Below are 23,192 nucleotides of genomic sequence, written 5' to 3'. Positions count from 1 at the left end.
AAAGGTCTTTCATTCATTTCCGTGGGCAGCTGTTCTGTTCAGGCATCCCTGTCACATGTGCAGCGTTCCTTGCCTTTGAATAATACAGGAAAAATGTTTGCACTAGAGCTCCATGTCCCCCTTTAGATGCGGGGATTAAATCTCCATCCCACTGGATCCTATTTAATAGCTTTAGCTCTCCTGCTTGGTCTTTCCACAACACAAATGCATACCCTCCAAAATCAACATTTAAGTCTCTCTGTTTCAAAATGATGCCAGAGTGTGGACTTACACCTGCTGGCAAAAGCCTCATTATCACATGGCAATATTCAGTATGTGGTTTTGTAAATTCAACCATACGTTCTGCAGGGTAGGAATGGGGTGAATTTTTTTCTTCAATTTCCATACCATAGGTGGTAGTCATTTATATTAATTGCTTATCTATCTAGAAGGTTTATACCCTGCCACCTGTCTCTCAAATGTTACTCACTCCAGTTTATTTCATTTTTTGAAGGCTGCCCTAACACAGCCCCACTAAAGCCCACACATACACACAACCCATCGGCCTTCCATCCTCCATTAGATAGCAAAGTGATCTTCCATTCAGTTCTACAGTCTTTGAGCAACTGGCTATTGGGACAGAGTGTTCAGCTGGTAAGAGCAGAGGAGGAAATCAAGCCTCCAGTAATTGCTCCTTCTCTCTGGCTGATTATTGGGGCCAGGCCTGGGAGACAATGGCCCTTAATCCTTTGGCTAATGGCAGAGGTGCTTCTCTTCATTTCCACAGTTTCAAGACAATTACTTATCACTGAATGCTTATTACGATATGTTGCTTATTCCAGTTCTTAAGGCACTCTAGAACTGTTTTCAGCCTTAGGCTGACCTTCAGAATCACAGTTGGTAAGAAACTGTTTGACATATGCCAGAAAGGAGAAAATTGCTTTTTTTAAAAAAAAAGATCTCTAGCAATAAAAGAACATCTTCATTGCCTGATTGCACCTATGCATTTACTCAGAAGTAGGTCCCATAGGTTAATAACCAGCTTAAGTGGTTAAGGTGGTACCCCTGCTAACTTGGCAAAGAGGCACCTTTTAACATTGTGATTCTCTTTTATTTAGCTGGGGGAAAGTAACTGGCCCTATCCACCCCCAGCACAGTACCTCCAGTGACTGTTGCTGGTGTCTGTCTTATGTTTATTTTAGATTGTGAGCCCTTTGGGAACAGGAATCTATCTTATTTATTTATTATTTCTCTGTGTAAACCTCCCTGAGCCATTTTTGGAAGGGCAGTATAGAAATCTAATAATAATAATAAGAAGAAGAAGAAGAAGAAGAAGAAGAAGAAGAAGAAGAAGAAGAAGAAGAAGTGGCGCAGCAGGGAAATGCTTGACTAACAAGCAGAAGGTTGTTGGTTCAAATCCCTGCTGGTCCTAGCAGTGATTTGAACCAGCAGCAGTGATATAGGAAGAAGATGAAAGGCATCATCTCATACTGCGCAGGAGGAGGCAATGGTAAACCACTCCTGTATTCTACCAAAGAAAACCACAGGGCTTTGTAGACACCAGGAGTCGAACTCGACTTGATGGCACACTTTATTTTACCTTTAGGTCCCATAGACAACCTGAGCAGTATTGTCCTTGAGGGGTAGGATATCAATATTTTAAACCAATAAAATTTCCATGTAAGTAGAAATTAGGATTTCAATCTAAATAGCGGCTTACATGCTGCACAGCTTGATGAGGATGTTTCAGAACAACCCACCCCATTGCAAGTGTAGACATGCCCATGCTGCTGTGCAACAAGACTCTTCTGCTTCTACTTGCACTTGCACAATGGCATTTTCCATTATTCCCAATAATACCCACAAACGTAAATAGTAGCAGAAGAGCCCTGTTGCACAGCACCATGGGCATGTTTGTTAAACACTTACAGTGGCCTGAGAGGTGCTGAACCACCCTCATAAAGCTGCACAGCATGTAAGTTTTTCCATAGTAACAGCAGTAACATAAGCAGATGCCCACATGATGGTGCTATTATATCAATAATACTGCACAACTTCTACAAGGTTACACAGAGAGCAAAGAGCCTTTCCTGTTCAGAAAACACAAGGATAACAAGCATTTGCTGAAATACTGGATTTTTTAAAAAATGCCATATATTTCTTGTGAATCTGCTTTTCAAGGGTTAAGCAACTTTAAATCTTCTAGGAAGACAATGCCACATTCAAAGTGTTTCCATTAGAGATGAGTCATAATTGTTGTGCATTGATGAACACCCATCTCCTGCCATTTGACAGGATCTACCATATTCATCCCATCGTATAATAGAAAACTGCCACTTATTATCACACCCAATCAATCTGTAGCACAAAAAAGAGAAGCCAGCAGTATGTACCTATGTTGTGTGGGGAGGTTTCAGAAATTGGAACAAAAATGTGCAGAATTAGGGTTGTGCAGGCAATAGATAGATAGATAGATAGATAGATAGATAGATAGATAGATAGATAGATAGATAGGATAGATACAGTGACATCCCACACCCTGGCATTATAGGGTTACATTCCACATAGTGCTACCCTGGCATTAGGTACCCACCGAGGCTGTTGCACAACTGCAGGGCTGAAAGGCAGCCTTGATGATGCTGGAACTGTTGGGGTTTATGATTATTTAGCAAAGCACCAAAAGAAGCTACCCACTCCAGTTACAGAGTAGAGTGCAGAGTTTAGTTGTTGCAGTTATTTAAAGAACATGCATGGAGACTGTTGTACAATCTAAGCGAAATAGATTTGTTGGTGAAGTACACTTGAGATAGGAAAGACCTATCCTATCAGCTACATAATACATAGGTAGGAGGAGAGAGATGGTTCTATCGGTTCTGTTACCAGCTGAGCTTATTCTGCCTGCTTCCAGAAGCCTCCCTGGTTGCAAATGCATCTCCAAGCTTGGAGATTGCTATGCTCACTTTTGCTATGCTCAGGAGCTGCACTGCAATGTGAGTTCTCAGTCTATGGGGACAAGTCACTTAGCTGGCAGTGGACTGGTAACCCCTAGATTTGGCTGCAAGCCCCACAAATGGGAAAGGGGATTCGCTTCACACTCTCTATGTGTGGTACCCAGCGAAGCAGACTCCCAACACTAGCTACTGCAAGTGTCTGGCATCTAAGATCATTTCAGCCTTGGAATGAAATCTAAACCTCCCTCTTCCTCTCGCAAACAGAGACAATACCTGGCCATCAGGCCAGGGAGAGAAGACAGATAAGACAAGTTTCTTATCTGCTGCCTCCATTACAATAGGGATGAGTAAGTGATGTAACTTTGAATGTGTGCCTATTGAAACCCTGATGATGCTGGAACACAGCAGTGCTACTTCCATTGGAATGCTGTTTTAAGTCATTGCACAACTGTCATGCAACACCATTGGGGCTGCCTTTCATGTTGCACAGTTTTGTGCCAATTTGGACCATTGGCTATTGTTTTTATACCTTGCCTTTCTTCTATGATGAAACTTAAGGCAGCATATCTTGTCTTAACGAATTGCCTTAATTCCCAGGCAAGATATTCATCAGACCCAGACCACCTTAGTTTCAGCAAAAGTTGCAGCATCATGAACTTTCAGGCCATGCCCTGAGTCTAGCCTATAAGGAACAGATGACATTGCAGCCTGAGGGAAACTGCTAACTCTTGAACTCCTGTATTTGGTAGAATACAGGAGGGATTTACCATTGCCATCTCCTGTGCAGCATGAAGCTGCCTTATCCTGAATCAGTGATAAGCTGCCTTATCACTAGTCCATCTAACTGAGTGTTGTCTACACTGACTGGCAGTGGCTCTCTAGAATTTCATAATCTCCAGAATGTCGTATCTGCTAGGTATGAGATGTCCTAGGTATCTCCTAGGTATGAGAATGTCATATCTCCTAGGATGAGTCCTCTTGGAGGCAAACTTCCAAAGCAAACTGTTGATGAACCTGCTTGATTATAGCCCTTTCTTGCTTCCTCTTGTGGAGTCTGCTAGGAGGCTTTCCCAAACCAAGGTGTTCCGAAGGGGCAAAGAGTTAATGTCATAGCTAGGGGTGTCTTGGCCCCTGAACAGCTTGACTGAGAAAGATCCTGTACCAGAGTGAAGAAGCAAAGCATCTTCTGTGCTAGGAAAGTCCAAGGTGGTATCATTAAATGGTATCATTAAACTTGGAGCCACCTAATGGCACAGCGGGGAAGTAACTTGCCTAGGGAGCAAGAGGTTGCTGGTCCGAATCCCCACTGGTATGTTTCCCAGACTATGAGAAACACCTATATCAGGCAACAGCGATATAGGAAGATGCTGAAAGGCATCATCTCATGCTGCGCGGGAGATGGCAATTGTAAACCCCTCCTGTAGTCTACCAAAGAAAACCAAATGGCTCTGTGACTGCCAGGGCACAACTTTACTTTATCATTAAATTCACTAACTCAACATCATGAAGCAGTAAGACTGCATGATGTAACTGCCAGTCAGAATGCCCCCAAAGAGTGCGCCTCTAACCCTGCAAGTCAGTGGAGAGTCTAGAGACTGCCCATCAGCCTTTGGAAGATCACACATTGTTGCTCAGACAATCTACCAGAGTATGGTTTGTAGCCAAACCTGGAGATCTCACAATCATGTTTCTTCTAAGGTATGCACATGTGTGTGCACTCACAATTTTTTTAATGTCCGCTCAATTAATTTTAGATCCCACTCAGGTTGAATCTGAAGGTCCTACTCTGAATGCACGTGCACACACACTGCCTTGATACTGCTGCCCAGAACAAAACTCTTTCTGCACACAGATGGGGGGGGGGAATAGAACACTGGTCACAATGCTGTAGCAGATATAGCCGTGATAGTTCAGAGAGAAAAACTCTGCTGCATCCATCTTTGTGGGCAAACCTCAGATCACTTCCTGGGAGAGAGGGGCACATATTGCATCATCTTTCTTTTGGCCCTGCTCCGTCAGATTAATAGGAGCCAGGATGTGTGGGCTAAGCTGGGGTGATAATGCTGAAGCTTCCAAGATACATCCACAATTCCTAGTAATGTCCTATCTCAAACTACAGATAAGAACCCCTGAGGTTGGTAAGGCAGTTCAGTGAGACAAATCGCTCAGACAGTAGTCAGAAGTAGCCTGAGCTCTTAAATACCTCTGAGCTCATGGTACTTCATCTCCCTGCATGGAGGGTGGAAACTTTAAAGGGGCAGAGTTCTGGCTTGGAGCCTGGCACCCTTTGTCTTCCTCTCTAATAGGAGGAAGGCAGCTGGTGGCCGCTGTCCATCTGCAGCTGCCACCAGCCTGCCTGGTGGCCACATAGGGAGGGGTCTTCTCTGTTGCTGCCCCGAGACTCTGGAATGCACTCCCTGCTGTGATAAGAACCTCCCCATCTCGGACAACTTTTTAAAAGTCCCTAAAGACGTATCTTTTCACCCAAGCTTTTTAATTTAATTGTGGTTTTTAATTGTTTTTAAGGTTTTTACTTTTATGTTGTTGTAAATTGCCCAGAGACAGACGTTTGGGGTGGTATACAAATTAGATAGATAGATAGATAGATAGATAGATAGATAGATAGATAGATAGATAGATAGATAGATAGATAGATAGATAGATAATACTGCTTAGCCTCTAGCCAGCACAGCTACTACTGTGCAACTATCAGAGGCTTTCATCCTAACAAAGCACTGGTGCAACAGGGGAAGCACCAGTATAGCTCCTGAAGAGTTCCAAACTAGTGCTGGAACTAGTGTGTGTGTGTGTGTGTGTGTGTGTGTGTGTGTGTGTGTGTGTGTGAGAGAGAGAGAGAGAGAGAGAGAGAGAGAGAGAGAGAGAGAGAGAGAGAGAGAGAGAGAGAGAGAGAATTTCAACAACTTCCCATTTATCTGGAAGCCCTCTGCATCACCTGAAAGCATGTCTCTAAGGGCTGTGCAACCCTCAGGGGCATATGTTTGAGTGGGCAAAGAAGTCAGGAAGTGCTACAGTGTGGGAGAGGATAGCTCTTCAGAGGGCTCAGGTTCTAAGTGTGCCATTTCAGGAGGCTCCTGTTCTGGGGTGCTTTCAAATTCTGTCTCTGTGTCAGGGCCTGAAGCTAGTGCTGCTCCTGCCCCCTCAGAGTCAGACACTGCTCAAAGTAGGGGTCATGACAGACTTAACTCACATTAATTTCTGTGAAACTTAATTGGGATGCTGCCCACTAATCTGAAGCCTGGACCTTTGATCAGCAGCAAGTGTAATTTTGTCTTTAAAAATTAGACCAAAAAGGTTTTCTAGTTGTGTGGATGTAAGTGAATCTACTACTACAGTACACGTTGACTGAATTCTAGCACCAAGAATTGATCATTTTTAAGCAATTGGGTTATTGAGTCCCTGCATCTTACAACTAACAAATAAACCCTCTTGGGATGTTATAAACAGTGCCCCAGTCTTCTGACTGAAACAACCTCCTTCACACTTACATCATTTGCCTCTTTGCAGACCATACAAACACTGTAAGCATGGACAGCACATAAGTGTGGATAGTGCTGGGGATGGGTGCTGAGGCTTTTCAGTGCTGGGGTGGAGTTTCCCAGTGCACTCTCAGGACACTAATACGCAGGTACAGCATCCCTTATTGAGCCTACTTTTCTTAAGGAAAGTAAGCATATGAGACCACCCAGTATTCTGTGTGTAGGCGTGACCCTATCAGCTTCGCAACAGTTGTAGGGACACATAGGGACATTCAATGGCATAGTTTGTGATGACGTCATCCACCCCAATTCAAGAGGGCAAACATGTAAACGTTTAAGGGCTAACTGGGCTAACTTATGAACTGCCTAAACAATTTGAACCAAATTTGCAGAGACTTCTCAGTGGTGTAGTTTGTGATGATGTCATCTACCCTGATTCAAGATGGCAGCCGCATCAATGTTTGAGGCACAAGTGGACTAACTTGTGGACTACCTAATCCATCTGAACCAAATTTGGTACAGTTGTAGTGAGTGACACATAGGTACACCCCAATGGCACAGTTTGTGATATCCACCCCAATTCAAGACATTGGACGTGTGGATGTTTAAGGCTGAAGTGGGCTAAATTGTGAGGATGGTAATTATTAATTAGGATGATAGTTGAAAGTATGCAGACTAATTCTTATCAGAACAACTTGTTTATATCATCAGAAGAGGGCAATAGAGGAATACTTTTCTCATTTCTGTGACTCTGAAGTTTCTCTATTCTTGATTAAGCTTAGTAAGCAACAGCCTGTCCAGCATAGAGGACTTAAATATCATAACAGAAATCAAAACCATGACCAATTTATCATTCAGCTAGTTATCACGCATGGGATAAGCTCACACATCAGATTTCTGTTATGAGCTGAAGCAAAACAGGAAAATCTGCTTTTTCCTTTAACTTTGAACCAAACAAAATGTTTTTTCATAGCTGCTACTCCTACCATTTGGGGGCTACTCTGCTCCCTTTGTGGCAGGTCCTTGAGCTATTAACCCACTAGCAGAAGGGCAAAATGTGAACAGCTAGAATGAAGTAACTTTCAAGGTTGGTAATTCGCTCAATATATTTATTGTTCAGATATTCTGTTGCCTTATTGAATGGCCTCAGCCAGTTGCCAGAAAGAAGTAATATTGGCCCTTGTAGAAGTATAAAAAGCAATGGCTGTTCTCTTCTTTTGCACCCTGATTTCCTCATTCTAGTTCTGTTGTTATCTACTAGTTGGCTCAAAAAATCATTATCATCATCATCATTGTCCAGAGAGTACTGTCAGCAGAACCTGAGCTTGAGCTCTGCTTACAGTAGGACCAATCAGCAGTCCCAGCTGAAGCCTTTTATGGCTATAGTTCAACTGTAAGGCAACGCTGATACATCATATCAGACAACAGTGAAATAACATGGCACATTCTCATTACAGCAAAATCTACTGAGTTTCACTTTCAAAACAAAACATTAATCTCACTGGCAGCTCCCATTACTGAATGAGCTGGACTTTAAAGCAAAAATCCAAAATGTCTTTGGGTAACTTGTCCTTCTAAGTGCAGTGCCCCTGGTCTCAGTTTTAGGACATTTCCAAAAGGATGGAGATTTCCTTTTGCCATTTTTCTTGATGATGTTGCTCTCATTTCAAAGCAATCTCCAAGTGCTACATGAAGTGCTTATTTCTTTCAGCAAAGGAGAGAAAGGGCAAATGGTGAGAGGCCCCTAGACTTGGCAATTTCCCCTGACAAATATAGAATGCAAAACAGTACAGGTGAGAAGTAGATAATATGAGGAAGGGAATATACTCTAAATTATACAAGAAAGTAGTTCTTCCAGTGCTGCAGGTACAGAGAAGATTCAGGGGAAGCGGAGACATCACCCTTGCTGAGAGAAATCAGAGGATGAGCTTGGCAAGATAAACCTTCTCTATTATTCATTTCTTGGTAGAGTAAAAGTTATTTTCTGAAGGGTTAACTGGATGAGAGCAGTTGGTTTGAACTAGCCTCCGCATGAGACCTTCATTCCCACGATGAACAGACAAGTCTGAATATCTATATCTGGTGGCAGCACGCAATCCTTGAAGCCTGCGTGGCTCCGCTCTATGGCCGCTTTTGCTTTTCCATTAACACTTCTACAGTATCACACCACAAGTGACATCCTCGTTGGAAACTCATTCTGAGGAAGAGAGACAAAAATTTGTAAACAAAATATATCAATCATAACATGAAGAGAAAATGCAGCCTCAGCAGAGAACAGAAGCGTAGTGGCCATTTGGCATCTGCTTTCAGGCTACAGGGGCCTTAACTAGCCTGCTGCCACTACTCAGTCAAGAGGCTTCCTCATAAGCCAACTAGACTAATGGTAGCATTTCTCATGCATCTTCTCCCTTGCCACCCCACCCAGCACCACAACCACCTCAACATGAAGGGCCAATTCAAGTTTCACATGACCCTTCTGAACGCTCACTTGGAGACCCCTTGCTTTCATTCCAGGTTCGGAGCGTGACCGTGGTATAATTGTTCACCTGCATGGTTTGTTTGTTTGTTTAATACATTTGTATACCACAAAAGCCTCAAAGCAGTTCACAAACCGCCTTGGTATATAAAAACAGTGTGGTATATAAAATGTGTTATAGAATATCCACTGTGGTATAAAAATCATAGTCTGCACTCTTGATTAACTGATAAGACTGGCTGACTGCAGAGTTTGAACAGAAACCAAGAAAGCTCACAATGAGTTCAAGGGTTTTGTAAACTGGCTCTAAGCTACAGGATACCACTGATTCTCCATCACAGGCAACACACTTAGGTACACAATTGCACCAACTGATCTTCCTTTTTTCATTCTGTACTGGCTTCTTCCAGCATTTCTTCATGGCCAGAATACACATGAATGCACTTCCTCTTGCTTAGCTATTAGTGGGCAATCCTAACCACCAATTGTGCTCACAAACGGCAACAACCTATCTCAATAAGTCACTGGAACATAAATCAGTGCAAACACACGCTTAGCTATTGAAGATGAAATAAAACACGCCACTAAGCATGAAGTGGCATGTTTTAATCTGCTTATCTATCAAAACCAAAACTAAATGCTTTTGCCCCAGTAAATGAACTGGCAGAAGAATTCACACACCCCTCTAAGTTCCCTTTATAATGATAGTTCAACATCCAAATCCCCCAAATATATACTTCCAAGTGCCATCTAGCATGAATGCTATAAGGAGGACATACATATCCACTCTAAATCTTGGAAACAGTTATAAGCTTAAGAATTGCCTCTCCATTTAACCCATGAGTGTTGCATACAACCAACTTCCATTTCCATGATGGGTGCATCATGGACTACCTAAAGTTCTCTCAATACTGAAAACATTAAGATTGTTTGCTTCTTTCCCTATGATCCTTTCCCAGCCTTTACCAAAAAAACCAAAAAACCCTTCTCCTGCAGATATTCCCTCAGCACTTCATTTTGTCTGAAGCCACCTTATTCCCAAACCGAACATATGATCTTGCATCAGTTAAGAAGGGTGTAGTTTTCTAATTTTCAGATTTTCCTTTCAAAGCATTTGCAAGTGGTGGTGAGTTCCTTTCCTAAATGCAGCTTGTGTATCAGAACCAAAGTGCAATACATTTCTTTAGAAGTGGCCCTGAGCAGCCCATAAGCCCCCACCCTCCCCCCAGAAGTATCCCCTGCCTGGTGATCCCTGCTCAGCCCAGTTGGATCAGGATTGTCAGACATGGCCTCACTGTTTTCTTGGGCTCTTTTTTCCTCTTCTTGTCTGAAGCATTGAGGTTTGATTGTTCCCTGCTTCTGTATGAAGGGCCCCGGGTCAGCTCCCTCTCACTGTATGGCGGCAAAGAGTCTTCTTCCTCTTGTTGGGGAGGTGGCTGCTGCAGTTGCTGTCCTGATTTGTAAGTAGATGGTGGTGACCAGGCATAGTACGTTCCACCTCTTTGACTGGAATGTGAGCTGAGCTTTGAAGGCGTCTCACTATGCTCACCACTCTCATCATAGCTTCGTGATTTCCTCTCGAGGGCAGTGCTGAGGTAGGAGTGATCGTACTTTTGGCTCCCTCCAGGTGTCCGACACACTAGCCTAGGAACCTGTTTCTCTTCATGGGTACGTCTCCTCGATGGGCTATACGACCAGCCCCGGTCAGAATCTGTCAATGGCTCCTGGTTTCCCCTACGCTTGCTGTAATAATCATCTGAGGAGTTGTTTGGGTGATGTATTGACCCTCCTCGTGGTCCTCGTGAACCTGATCTCTCAAAGCACCGGGGCTCTTGACTTCCCTCTGTTCGACGGACACGCTGACTGTAGGACTCAGCAAAGGCTGCAAGCTCATCCATGGAGACAGCTGGCATTCCCATAGAGAAGTTCTTCCTTGAGAGCATTTCCGACTTGCATCTCTGCTGGCTGTAGGAGACAGAAAAAAATTGTTTTGTGTTTTAGACTGGCCTTGTAGCTTTCCATTTGCCTGGGGAAAGGCAAGCACCCCATTGGCCTAGGTGAGCACCTCAATGGCATCATGGCTCCCTCTCCTGCCCTTTCCTAGCAAGAGAAGCAGAGCACAAGTCAATGAGAGCAGAAAAATAGTTCTAATCTGTGACAGTTCCAAATTTGGCATAGCAAAAGTAATCCACAGGACACAGTATGTGTGGTCCAAATGTCAGAGAACTGCACTCTGACCTTTCAAAACCTGATTGACTTATTGGGTAGATTGGGGTGGTCTTCCAACAGATGACTTTATTCATGTATAAGTGAGTATGTTTTTAAAGTAATACAGGCACTGATTTAATGAAGAAGCACTGCCTGATCTATTCAATTCAGATGACCAGTGGTGAGACTGACCATGTCCTGAGTGGATAGAGGCCCACATTCATCTTTCTCTTCTCAGCTGTAAGAGTTCTTGCAGTCAGTGCATGTTTCTGCCTATGTATGTCTTAGACATAAACACAAACTGAAGCTAAGTTGCGGCTCCCTGCTATTTGCAAATACCATGGGAAACTGTTACTTACTGCAGCATAATGTGTTTAAGTGGCCTGACAAGTGCCCAAATGTAATGCACCTACAGAATCCTTGAGGAGTCTAGCTGACACAGACACTCAACTTCAATTCCTCAGCTGTATAGTACAGATAATTGGCACACATGGTATGAATTAATGTTTACCTCCAGTTCAAACCTTGATTTGCTTCTCTGGATTGATCCAAGGAATCAACCGATCATCTTAATCAATGGAACAATTCCAAGCGTGCTTAGAATTGCAATCTAAAGGCTGACTGCACATTACACTGAATGTACTTTACTTTTGTCATTGTAAATTGAAGCTGCATTGTGAGCGGCTGGCCGGGTGGCAGAATCAGAATTAGGAACATGGCAGGGATGTGCCAAAATGTGATTCAGGCATCCGAATCACAGGCACATCCCTTCAAAAATGAGGGCTTACACAGTCTCTTTAAAGTGGAGGAGTGCAGGTCCATACCTGCTCCCCTTCCAATTGCTGCCATTGCCATAATCCTGGCATTCCCCCCAGCTACGCCTGTACACCAGCAGGGCATCTCCCAGCTGCCCCAAGTGACTCCAGCATGCATGCGGTGGCCATCTGTGTACTGGCATTGCGCAGGGGCAGCTGGGAGACACCCCGCCAGCACAGCTGGTGGCGGGGGAGAGCTGTGATTACGGCAATGGTGGTGATCAGAGGAGCAGGTATGGACCTGCTCTCCTCCAATTTAAAGGGTCTGTGTAAGCCCTTGATTTTCAAGGGATGTGCCCACAATTTGGATGGTCAAATCGCTTTTTGGCACATCCCTAGAACACGGTGTGGGAGGGGATTTTTAAAACTTTTTATACATGTGCCATAGTTGTAACAAAAATTCCCCTCTACAAGACTCCTATTTGTCATGCCCTCACTCGAGGACACTGGAGAGGAGTGGGGAGCAGAAAACTTACTAGTAGGTGGGGAGGCACCTGAGGAGGAGCAGGCCGATGATGTGAATGGGGAGATAATTGAGACAGGCCAGGGTGAGTGTTTGGTGCAGGGGCAAGCAGAGCCGGGTGACCTTGGGAGAGAAGGGTCAGGATCTGAGCCAGAGTTTGAATGGCCACTATCTCCTCAAGGACGCAGATGGGAAAGATGTCAGCAACTGGTGAGGGAATTAGGGAGGAGTCATGGGCTCGTGAGGAGGCAGCAGGAGCCGGATTGAATCTATGGCAGCTGGCGGGGGTGGAGTGTTGATTAAGTGCATGTGGCTGCTGACTATAAATCAGGCAGCCTGTGTCTTGAACAACTGCTGGAAACAACACGTCAAATCGGCTTGAGCCTCTGTTGGAGAGATTGTGACCTTGGAATCTGGGCTTCTTACTCCTCAAGTCTGTATCCCTGGTGAGACTGTTAAACCCATCTATTCAGCAACAAAACTGATACCTGAGCTACTGGCTATTGTATCATATATCTCTGGCCAGTGTCTTCCTTCGAGTGAGCTTGTGACACTATTCGCCAAAGAAGGGAAGCTGCCACTGGTCCCTCCCAAAGCAAATAGCAGCACGGTGGTGGTAGTGGAGAATGTTACTCAAGACTGAGGCAGGGCAATAAAGAGTTTAAATAAATAAAATGAAATAAACCCTGACCCCCTCACCATGGTCCTGATTGTGATCTCTCTCAACCACCAGCTGCTGTTTACAGCTACAGATGCAATTAGGCCCAGTTTGGCAATGATTAGTATGAATCTCCTCATAGCCTATCACTCTTTTCCATGCCATTCTGGCACAGAAAATTAGGAAAGCAAAAAATGGCAGCATTCATCCTTCCTGTTCAATATGAGAGGTGAGCTGGTGTTGTAACAAGCATGAATTGTCCCCTAGGGGTGTGCACGGAACCGCGGAGCTGCGGTCCGGCACTGGGGTGGGGGGTTCCATTAAGGGCGGGGGGGGCTTTACTTACCCCTCCCGCGCTTTCCACACTCTGCCGCCGTAATTATTGAAAAAAATGCTCCTCCGATGGCTCCTCCTCCGATGGCTGCTCCGTTTAAAAAAAATGGCTGCCCCCTTGAAGCCCCGGCCCCCTGCTGCTGCTGCCCTCTTGAAGCCCCCTCCCGCCTCCTTAAATCTTGCCCGGGCCCCGAAATAACTCTTCAGAAGCGGGCGGCGGGGAGATGTCCTCCCGCCCCCTTCCCTGCCGGGCTCAGGCTGCAAAAGACTTTAGGAAGGCTTCTGCGCGCGCACGCACAGAAGCCTTCCTAAAGACTTTTGCAGCCTGAGCCCGGCAGGGAAGGGAGCGGGAGGACATCTCCCCACCGCCCGTTTCCCTGCCGGTCTGCCAAAGTACTTTTACTTTTGCAGACCGGCAGGGAAACGGGCGGCGGGGAGGACATCTTTAGGACATCTCCCCGCCGCCCGCTTCTGAAGAGTTATTTCGGGGCCCGGGCAAGATTTAAGGAGGCGGGAGGGGGCTTCAAGAGGGCAGCAGCAGCAGGGGGCCGGGGCTTCAAGGGGGGAACCATTTTTTTTAAACGGAGCAGCCATCGGAGGAGGAGCCATCGGAGGAGCAATTTTTTCAATAATTATGGCAGCAGAGTGTGGAAAGCGCGGGAGGGGTAAGTAAAGCCCCCCCCACCCTTAATGGAACCCCTCAAACTACCCTTCCGAACCAAAACCACCCCGTGACCGGACCGGTCTGGAGGCCTTTAGAATGGCCTCCGAACCGGTCCGTGCACATTCCTATTGTCCCCTTTGCTTAGCAGGGTCCATCCTGATATGCATTTGAATGGGAGACAACGTGTGAGCACTGTAAGACACTCCCCTTAGAGGATGGGGCCACTCTGAGAAGAGCATCTGCATGCTTGCATGCAGAAGTTTAGGGCTGAAAGAGACTCCTGCCTGTAAACTTGGAGACACTGCTGCTAGTCTGTGCAGACAATAATGAGCTAGATGGACCAATGGTCTGATTTGGTATAAGGCAGCTTCCTATGTTCCATTGTAACATCTCCCAGGCATTGTACTCACCTGATCCTGAAACTGCCCCTCTCTTCTCTGTAATCAGAGCATGTCTGAGGTCTGGATGTTCCACCTCCATTGACAACCCCTGCCCAATATTCTGCATCACCATCCAAGTCTCCTGAAGGAGGTAGAGGCTTCCGGCGCACCTGGCGGTAAGGCTGGCGGAAGCTGCTGTTGTCCTCATGCAAGGAACTGAGTTCTGAGATGGTATTATTGTCTGGGGTGAAAGATAAGGTATGGAAATGATAAAAGATGGTGCTGGGACGTATCCCTGTTCATTCAGATAGTGGCCAGGTCCCTCTGAATGGAAAAGTTATATTCTTTTAGTAGTAGGAATGGTGTGATTGGTTATCAAAAGTAACGCTGGCTCTGTTCCCCACCCTTCCCTTCCCCTCACATGTCAAATAAGCTGACCAGGTTGAAAACTGTTAACTGGACAATTGCTTTGATATGACATTTTCAGTCCATGGAGAAATGCTCACTAAAGAGTGCATGTAAACAATATAGGCCTGGATCCAAATAACTACACGGCTAGTTCCATGTACTCAGCAGGGGGTGGGTGGGTACCGGAATTGTGTTTCACAAAATGAGGAACATTTGAAAAGCAGTTTGTGGTATGGCATAGGGGTCTGCTGCTCAAAAGGAAAAAGACAAAAATTCCACTGGCCATGCCGAAGGGTCTAAAGTAGCTCTTTGGATCTCAGCCACTAGGGAATGCAAATCAATTGGATCTTTCAGTTGCCATGTAAACATTGCTACATGCATCCTTTCACAGGTACTCCTCTATGGAGATGAAACACTACAGAAGAATCAGCCCTCAGCATATTAAAACTATGCACTCTCAGCTCCACTCTTTCTGGAGTGGGAGACAAACTGGTTGTATATGATTAACCAAACTCTTTTTTTTTTTAATGACTTGATCTTTCCCTCCCATCACCCCCATTGCCTACTTCATTGCCTACTCCACTACATGAAGTGACATCTGCATCCCAGGCATTCCAATCTGGAGGAAGCCTTTTTATAGTATTTCTTGTGGGTGGAAATGGCAGCATGTTCAGTGATGACTGTTTTAGAACACCATGTAATTTGTTCGTTTCTCTCAGAGCTGTGATTAAAGTCATTCCTTGAGTCTGTCTGTCAATTGATTGAGGCAGCTTGCACGTCTGTGACTGCCAGGACCTAATGGCACTTATGAGTTGGATCTATTGAAAATGTACACTAAAAATAGAGGGCAGCACTTTTTAAAATAAAACATAATTTGTATTCACCATATCTGAATGGACTGGATGAATCACTGACTTGCACAAACTGTCTGCAGTGCTATTTTTCCAGTCTTCTTTCACTAGAAATGATAGGTGTGTACAGATGTACATACCATGGTTTGAGTAGTGAGCCCTTTGTGGAAGTACACTAATCACATTTTGTGTAGGTGTATAATCTTTTCTTTTGGATCAAGCTCAGAGTGGGGGGAAACAGTTCTGTGTGTTTACAGCCCTAGCCAACAGTGCAACAACACTGATTAGCTGGAAACTTATGACTTAGTACCATCTAGACACTAGAGAAGGTTCTAAAACATAGAGAAGGGTTCTCACCAAGCCTGTCCCCTAGTATGCTAGTATTCCCCTTTTTCATGGGGGAGCATTTCATCATATGAGCTGTCACATGCAGTATGAAGTGGGACAGACCACCAGCACAAGCTTACTACTTCAGTGTGAACTTGGCTTATGTTATTGGCAAGTGGATCAACTGTCTATCAGTTCCCACTGAGTTCTTTCTGAAAACCAACCATCTATTCTGACAACTATGCTGAACGAAGCAAAGTTGAGATTTGCTAGAAATAACTGGACAAGGTCTGTATCTCACATCTCTCTCTCATCCTCCTGGTCGGGTCAAACTGAGCCAATTCCTTCTCAACATAGTACAGCACCTTCATAGAATCTCTGTCTTTGTCAGCCTGGATTCGGTAGCCTTTGCGCACTGTTGAGAGAAGAAATCAATGTGTGGTCATCATGTTCATTGCAAGAAGTAAGCTTTTTAATATGCATTAGAGTATTCCTTGCCTTCTGCTTTTTTACTTGTTGCTTCACAATCGTCAACAGAATTTATGTTTGTAATATCCCTGAATGGAGCCAACCTGAGGCAAAGCTGATCTAGGATGACATCTCAAACTATGCATGCTTGAAGTCTAACATCATAGACATTTAACATTTCTAATTATTTCCAAGATGTATTCTTGGCAGTGCACTTTTGCTTTGTAAACCTATTCGTGGCTGACTAAAGCATAAGACAATCAACACAATAAATTGTTGGGTGTGCCTGTTTGAAGCCTGTAAGCAATAAAACCTTTGTATCCCTGAACTCGCTGGCCATGTAACACTGATCAATTGCTTCCATTTCACACTTGCTCTATAACAAAATATTGCTGTAAACAATGACTTCTCCATAAATCATTTAAAATATCCAAAAGTCGCAACTCTTAATGTCAGCTTTGTGCCTGTGAATTAGGTTAGTACTACCACCAGCATAACTTTTTTCAAAGGGCCACACAGAACATCTTTACTAGGGTAAGATCTGTCTGTCTATCTCCATACTGTCTCCAATGCTTTTTAATATCTACATGAAATCCTTGGGAGAGATCATCCAGAGATTTGGTGCTGGGTGTTATCAGTATGCTGATGACACCCAAATCTATTTTTCCATGTCAACATCATCAGGAGAAGGCATATCCTCCCTGAATGCCTGCTTGGAAGCAGTAATGGGCTGGATGAGGGATAACAAACTGAGACTGAATCCAGACAAGACGGAGGTACTTATTGTGTGTGGTCGTCACTTGGGAAGCGATATTGATCTACCTGTTCTAGATGGGGTCACACTTCCTCAGAAGGAACAAGTACGCAGTCTGGGAGTGCTTCTGGATCCACACCTCTCCCTGGTTTCCCAGGTTGAGGCAGTGGCCAGAAGCACTTTCTATCAACTTCGGTTGATACGCCAGCTGTGTCCGTTTCTTGAGGTTCATGATCTCAAAACAGTAGTACACTTGCTGGTAACATCCAGACTTGATTATTGCAATGCGCTCTATGTGGGGCTGCCTTTGTACGTAGTCTGGAAACTACAATTAGTACAAAATGCGGCAGCCAGGTTGGTCTCCGGGTCATCTCAAAGAGACCGTATTACTCCTATATTACAGGAGTTGCACTGGCTGCCGATAAGATTCCGGGCAAAATACAAAGTGCTGGTTATAACCTATAAAGCCCTAAACAGCTTAGGCCCACGGTACTTAAGAGAGCATCTTCTTCTGCATGATCCCCATCGTCCACTATGTACATCAGGGGAGGCTCGTCTGTGGCTACCTTCATGTCGTTTGGTGGCCACCCAGGGATGGGCCTTCTCTGTTGTCACCCCAAGACTTTGGAACATGCTTCCCGTGGGAATAAGAGTCTCCCCATCTCTAGCGGCTTTTTAAAAGTGTCTAAAGAGTTATCTTTTTACCTAGGCCTTTTAGCTTTTTAACTTTTAAACTTTTGATTGTTTATTATTTGTTTTAAACTGTTTTTAGTATTTGTTTGTTGTGAACCACCCTGAGACCTTGGGTTAGGGTGGTATAAAAATTTGCTAAATAAATAAATAAAATATCTTTCCAAGCCTGAATGCGAAATGGGCTAACTTTCCTTCTTGTCACTTGCATACAACTTCTAACTACATTCAGTTTCACAAAGAGGAGGGATATTTTAAAATACTGAATGACCACTTTTCTGCCACATAGTGGGAACCATATGGAAGAGAGTTAAATGAAGACACTTCAAAAGACACTTGCCAGATTATGTTTACAATGGACATAACATGTCACACATTCACATGACCCAGTTTCATAGTGTTAAAATTAGTTTTCTGCAGGCCAAAATAGGTACAAGTTGGAGATCCAAGATCAGATCTACATTTCCCACCCCGCATAAGCTCTCTCATTTCACCCACATAAAAACAGCTCTGTCACTACTTCTAAAAGTCATCTGTTGATAGATTAAAGAGAGAGGACATGACCTAGCAGAGTGAATGTACTTGCTATTATACTGCAAGCTAAATAATGCTAAATGTTAAAAGATAATCACAAGTATGTGCACTTAGTCATGGTAATTAGATGCTTTAAAATGTCATACCACAGAATCCAACTACTGATGGCTATGGATAAAATAGGTTTTCTGTGTGTTGACTCAAAAGACCCAAGATACAATCCAGACAAAATTACACACTTTTAAACCCTACTGATTTCAATAGAACTCTTCAGTATAAGTAGTTCCTGTTATGAGAATGTGACTGTAGGGGAAGGGCTGTAGTTCACTGCTAGAGCACATGTGAAATGAAGGGTGAAACACCTCCTACCTGTGAACCATGGTTCTGGTCCATATTGAAGTCCTGTCTGGTTGCTCTCCGCAAATCTATTTTAGCCACTAACTATACAAAGACACGTTTAATTTAATGTCTTGACTACTTTGGCCCATGAATGAGACCAAGAGTATCAAGGGGTAGTAGATGCTCCCCACAAAACAACAACATTTCCTGCTCCCCATTTTGCTCCCCCATCCAGCAGACTGGAACTTTACAGCAAAGGGTCAGACAATACACACTCCGACAATACACAGTGTCAGACAATACACAGCTCCACACTCAAGCCTGGCTTACTCACAAATGACACAGAGCAGGTGATTTCGGGCCTCTGAGCGTGCATATGCAAAGGCCCGAAATCACCCGCGCTGTGTCATTTGCAAGGCCTTGGGTGAGGGCCTCTTTTGCCACCATACTCCAGTGCCCAACCTCACCTCCTGTGATGGTTAGGAGGTGGGCGGAGCCTCTGCCACTACACAATGGCATTCTCAAAGGTTGGGGGGGAAAAGAATTGTTTCCCTACAAGATGCCGTTCCCCAAGATTTGCCGCCATAGGTGGCTGGCTATATTGCTTATGCGATAATCTACCATTGCTCCTCTACCCCAGAATAAGTATCAGAAGCTACTGAAGCCAGGTAGGCACGAGACTCCTCCAAGGAGCTAGGCCTACCCCTTCGCTTTCTTCCTCGCCAGGAACTGAGCCAATGTGTGCAGAGGTGTGTGGAATCTTCTGCCCTGCGGATTTCAGCTGGCCTCATACTGATCTCTCTCCCAACTCCATTCTTCCCTGCTACATGGTCTTGGACAGGAAGAAAACTTACCTTGGAAGGAGACTGGAAGATTTGTCCTAATCCAAAAAGACAATTTTCTAAGAGAAATCTGGCCCATTTTTGACTAAGTTTGAAAATATCAAGCAAGCTTCCTTAATAAGACAAACATTACCTTACCCCTATAAGCATTTAATGTATAGCAAATCCTCATACCCTCTGACGTTATTTCCCACCTCACTGCTCCCCAAAACTAGTTGTTCTAAAGCCTCCCCTGCTTTGGCCCAAAGTTCCAAAGATGTCTCAACTCCTGTGAATAACAGTGCAGCATTGGTCTAGAACTCTTCAGAAGCACTGGTGCTACACTAGTGCTTTTCCTGTTGCACCTGTTCTTTTGTTAGTCAGGATATTAGCTAGTTATCCTTACAATTTATAAAAACCAATTTAGAATGACAAGGAAGGAAATCAGACCCAATACTGGAGATAATAACAATGAGATACCAATGACTTTTAAGAAATACATTGCTTAATGCTAAGCCCAGAGGTTTCCAAGACCACAGTGTATGATATGATCACTACAGCAATTGTTGTGCAGTGACATTTGAGAGAGAGAGAGCGCGCACAGTGGTCCATGATCCAACGTGTTTTGTTGATGGTGATGCTTTTTCATTGGATATAATTCCGCTTTGGGCCAACTGCTGATTGCCTATTCCTAAATGCTGTGCTCCAGATCTTTTCATTAACAATGAAAGTACACTTCAACAGTTCTCATTAGTTCATCTATTCTTATTCTGAGTGGCGGAGAGCAGGAATGCACAGATTATTTGAAACAACTTTTCTGACAATCCTGCAAAAGGTCAATACACAAGCACAAGGGAGCAAAGCTTTATTGCTGGCATATGATCATTAAAAGCTTCTTCAGTAATGTCATCTCACCATGGTGCTGTGGTAAGAGTCAAACTTGTGACTATTACCGATCAGATTTCTTCTTCTGAAATGCCATCTGTGGTTTCAAGAAAATTGTTGTTTGATCCTAAAGCACTGTGCAGTGCTGTTCATAAAGAGCTTTTGTGTTCTTTTATGGGTGTCTATCAGTGATGGGCAAATGGTATGCCACCTGATCCTAAGAATGTTTACTTGGAAGCATGTCTCACCACGTTCAGTAGAACTTACCTGGAAGGAAATATGCAGCCTTAGATTTTGTTAGCACAAAGGTGTTTTTTTAAAAAAAGCACAGATCAGTGCTGATTCATTGACATGATATAGCCTGCACTGAAAGCTTATCGAAATCTGTGTAGGTGGGCTGCCACCACACTGCACACTTTACCAGTGTGGAAAAGGGCAAATTGTTCTGCTACAACATTCCAGGCTAAAAATGTACAGATGGAAGTCCTGCTCATCAAACACTGTGAATTTTGCCTGTGGGTAGCACAGCCAAGGTGGTGAGTGGGGCAATGGGGTGTTTTGTTTTCAGTTTACACAATTGTGCAAACTCTCAAATTTGTTACATGAGCCTCAAGAGACCCATTGTGGGAAATGCAAAATGTATTCTGAACAGTATTCTGAACAGTAAAATGAGTGCACAGTTGTTTGAAAAGTAAGCAGAAACTTCAGAGGAAACAGAAACCGGAGAACCCTGACAAATCATTTAGGACAGTTTGATTACCACCGTTTATTCTGAGTGCAGTACAACAGGTGAACCAAGAAATCACAAAATACTGTGGTGGCTACGTCTGTGATCTGGGGGAGCTCCAAACTGTACTTCCCTTGTCACAGAAGTAGCTACAATAGTTTATATCTCATACATTGCATGGGTCACGTGCGCTGATCACTTATATGAGCTGGTGGGAGGAGGCGGGTAGAGGTGGGGGGAAGGTGATTGATCGCAATGTGTGAATCAGCCTTGAGTACACTTTGCAACAGAGGAATGTCCAGGTGTTGAACATGCATATTCAGCACACTTGTACTCACAGGCCTCACACTGTGCCAGTCCTTGCAAGGCTGAGTAGCACACAGAGGATTTGTGTGGTCAGCACAAAGAGCACAGTCTTGTGGATGGATTGAAAAGGGATTGTTGCACAAAATGATGACTACCTTTATAGCTCTATTTTGCAGCATGTCCTTCTTCACCTCCAAATTAGCACTAAATTGCACAAGGAGTGCAGTATCTACCATCTGGCCATGCTCTCTAAACCTACTTGACATGAGGAAGCTTTCAGAGTAATTTTTGTAATATGTGGAAACAGCTGCCCGTCACATGGACCACCAATCGTGCACTCATGTGCAGAAGCCTGCATCTTATTCTTCTGGAACAAACACCCCTTTTCAATCTTGTAAGGATCTTTGTGAGACTAAGGGCACTTCATATTTTCTGCATGTAGAAATTAGCTCTGCACTATGCTAATTTAATCACACCTGGAAACACAATCTTTCTCCTGCCCTGCTTCCACTGAGGGGTGGCAAACACATAAAAAAGACATAGGAAGTTTTTGGATTACCACTTTGTCCTCCTGTGCTGGAGTCACTTGATGCCAAAGGAGGAAGGTGTGACTTCTCCATCAGGACAGCATGAGATGGGACACCACCCACAGGAACACTGGGAATGTAGTAAGGTCCAGGGAGAGATGTAACGGCTGGAGGGTATCCAGCCTTTGCAGCCTTTCCTGCTTCATACACTGAAAAAAATGAATATCAACTAATCACGGATATTAGTTCTTCAGTTCCATGGTGCTCATCACTTTGCATTTGTTCTTGCCCCAGGGACTGGAATTTAGTATTTTTCAAAAAATTTCAAAAGCCAGTTGATTCTTCCAAGGGCTTGGCCATATCAGGGTGGTTGTTTTTAAAATTCACATTATATTGAACCCATTTGAAACTAACAATCTCATCAGAAGGTGTCAGATTTGCTTCCACATTCCAGATCAAATTCCTTGGTATATATACTGCCCTCCCCACATATGCAAAATCAGGTTAGGTTCATAGAAAGACTCTCAAGCAGGTTTATCTGAGCAAAATAACTAGAGGATTAATTTGATTTAAAAAAACAAAACAAAAAACAGGAACACTAATTAAGACTCAAATAACTGAGTGAACAACAACACCCAGAGCCTAAATGGAATTTCAGGAAAATTGCCCAGTCGAATTAGCAAAAAGCATTCACCATGTAAATAGACTCCATTCAATTTCTGTTTAAGCCTCATAACAATTCACCTTTAATACTATTGGCAGCCTCAAGCTTGTATAAAAGGCCTGCAACTAGTTGGCCAGAAATTCCAGCTGTACTTCAATGCAACTTTTCTGCTCACAACAATAGCAGGCACACATTTTGAACCAAGGATTTGCATGATGGATTTTTCTCACTACACAAAGCATGTAAAATCTGTGGACCCAATAAGGCTTCTACACATGTCATCAATGAGCATTCAAATGCACATCTATGCTAGCTGTGCATTCTTGTGGCTGCAAGCATGAATTGTACCCTTTGCTAATCAGGGTCCACCCTGGTTTGCATTTGAATGAGAGAATACATGTGAGCACTATAAAATATTCCCCATGGGGATCGGGCCACTCTGGGAAGATCTGCATGCTTGCTTACAG

At 44.0% G+C, this 23,192-nt stretch overlaps 1 protein-coding gene across 6 annotated transcripts in view; it reads right to left on the bottom strand.

Annotated features, from left to right (window-relative positions):
• Positions 1-1,552: 1,552 nt before the first annotated feature.
• ILDR2 (immunoglobulin like domain containing receptor 2) overlaps positions 1,553-23,192 on the bottom strand; it is a 104,374-nt gene continuing 82,734 nt past the window's right edge. For all 6 annotated transcript variants that reach the window (XM_053310382.1, XM_053310380.1, XM_053310381.1 and 3 more), the window contains 5 exons: positions 22,094-22,270; positions 16,312-16,425; positions 14,455-14,665; positions 10,199-10,868; positions 1,553-8,624 (listed from right to left, as the gene is read on the bottom strand). In XM_053310382.1, coding sequence (XP_053166357.1) covers positions 8,589-8,624; positions 10,199-10,868; positions 14,455-14,665; positions 16,312-16,425; positions 22,094-22,270 — 1,208 coding nt within the window. In that variant the 3' untranslated portion in view covers positions 1,553-8,588. The remainder of the gene's footprint in view (positions 8,625-10,198; positions 10,869-14,454; positions 14,666-16,311; positions 16,426-22,093; positions 22,271-23,192) is intronic.

The sequence above is a fragment of the Hemicordylus capensis genome, chromosome 3 (genome assembly GCF_027244095.1).
Source record: "Hemicordylus capensis ecotype Gifberg chromosome 3, rHemCap1.1.pri, whole genome shotgun sequence".
Classification (NCBI taxonomy): Eukaryota; Metazoa; Chordata; class Lepidosauria; order Squamata; family Cordylidae; genus Hemicordylus; species Hemicordylus capensis.
The sequence above is the reverse complement of the archived record's forward strand: the minus strand, read 5'-3'. Positions and strand labels throughout refer to the sequence as shown.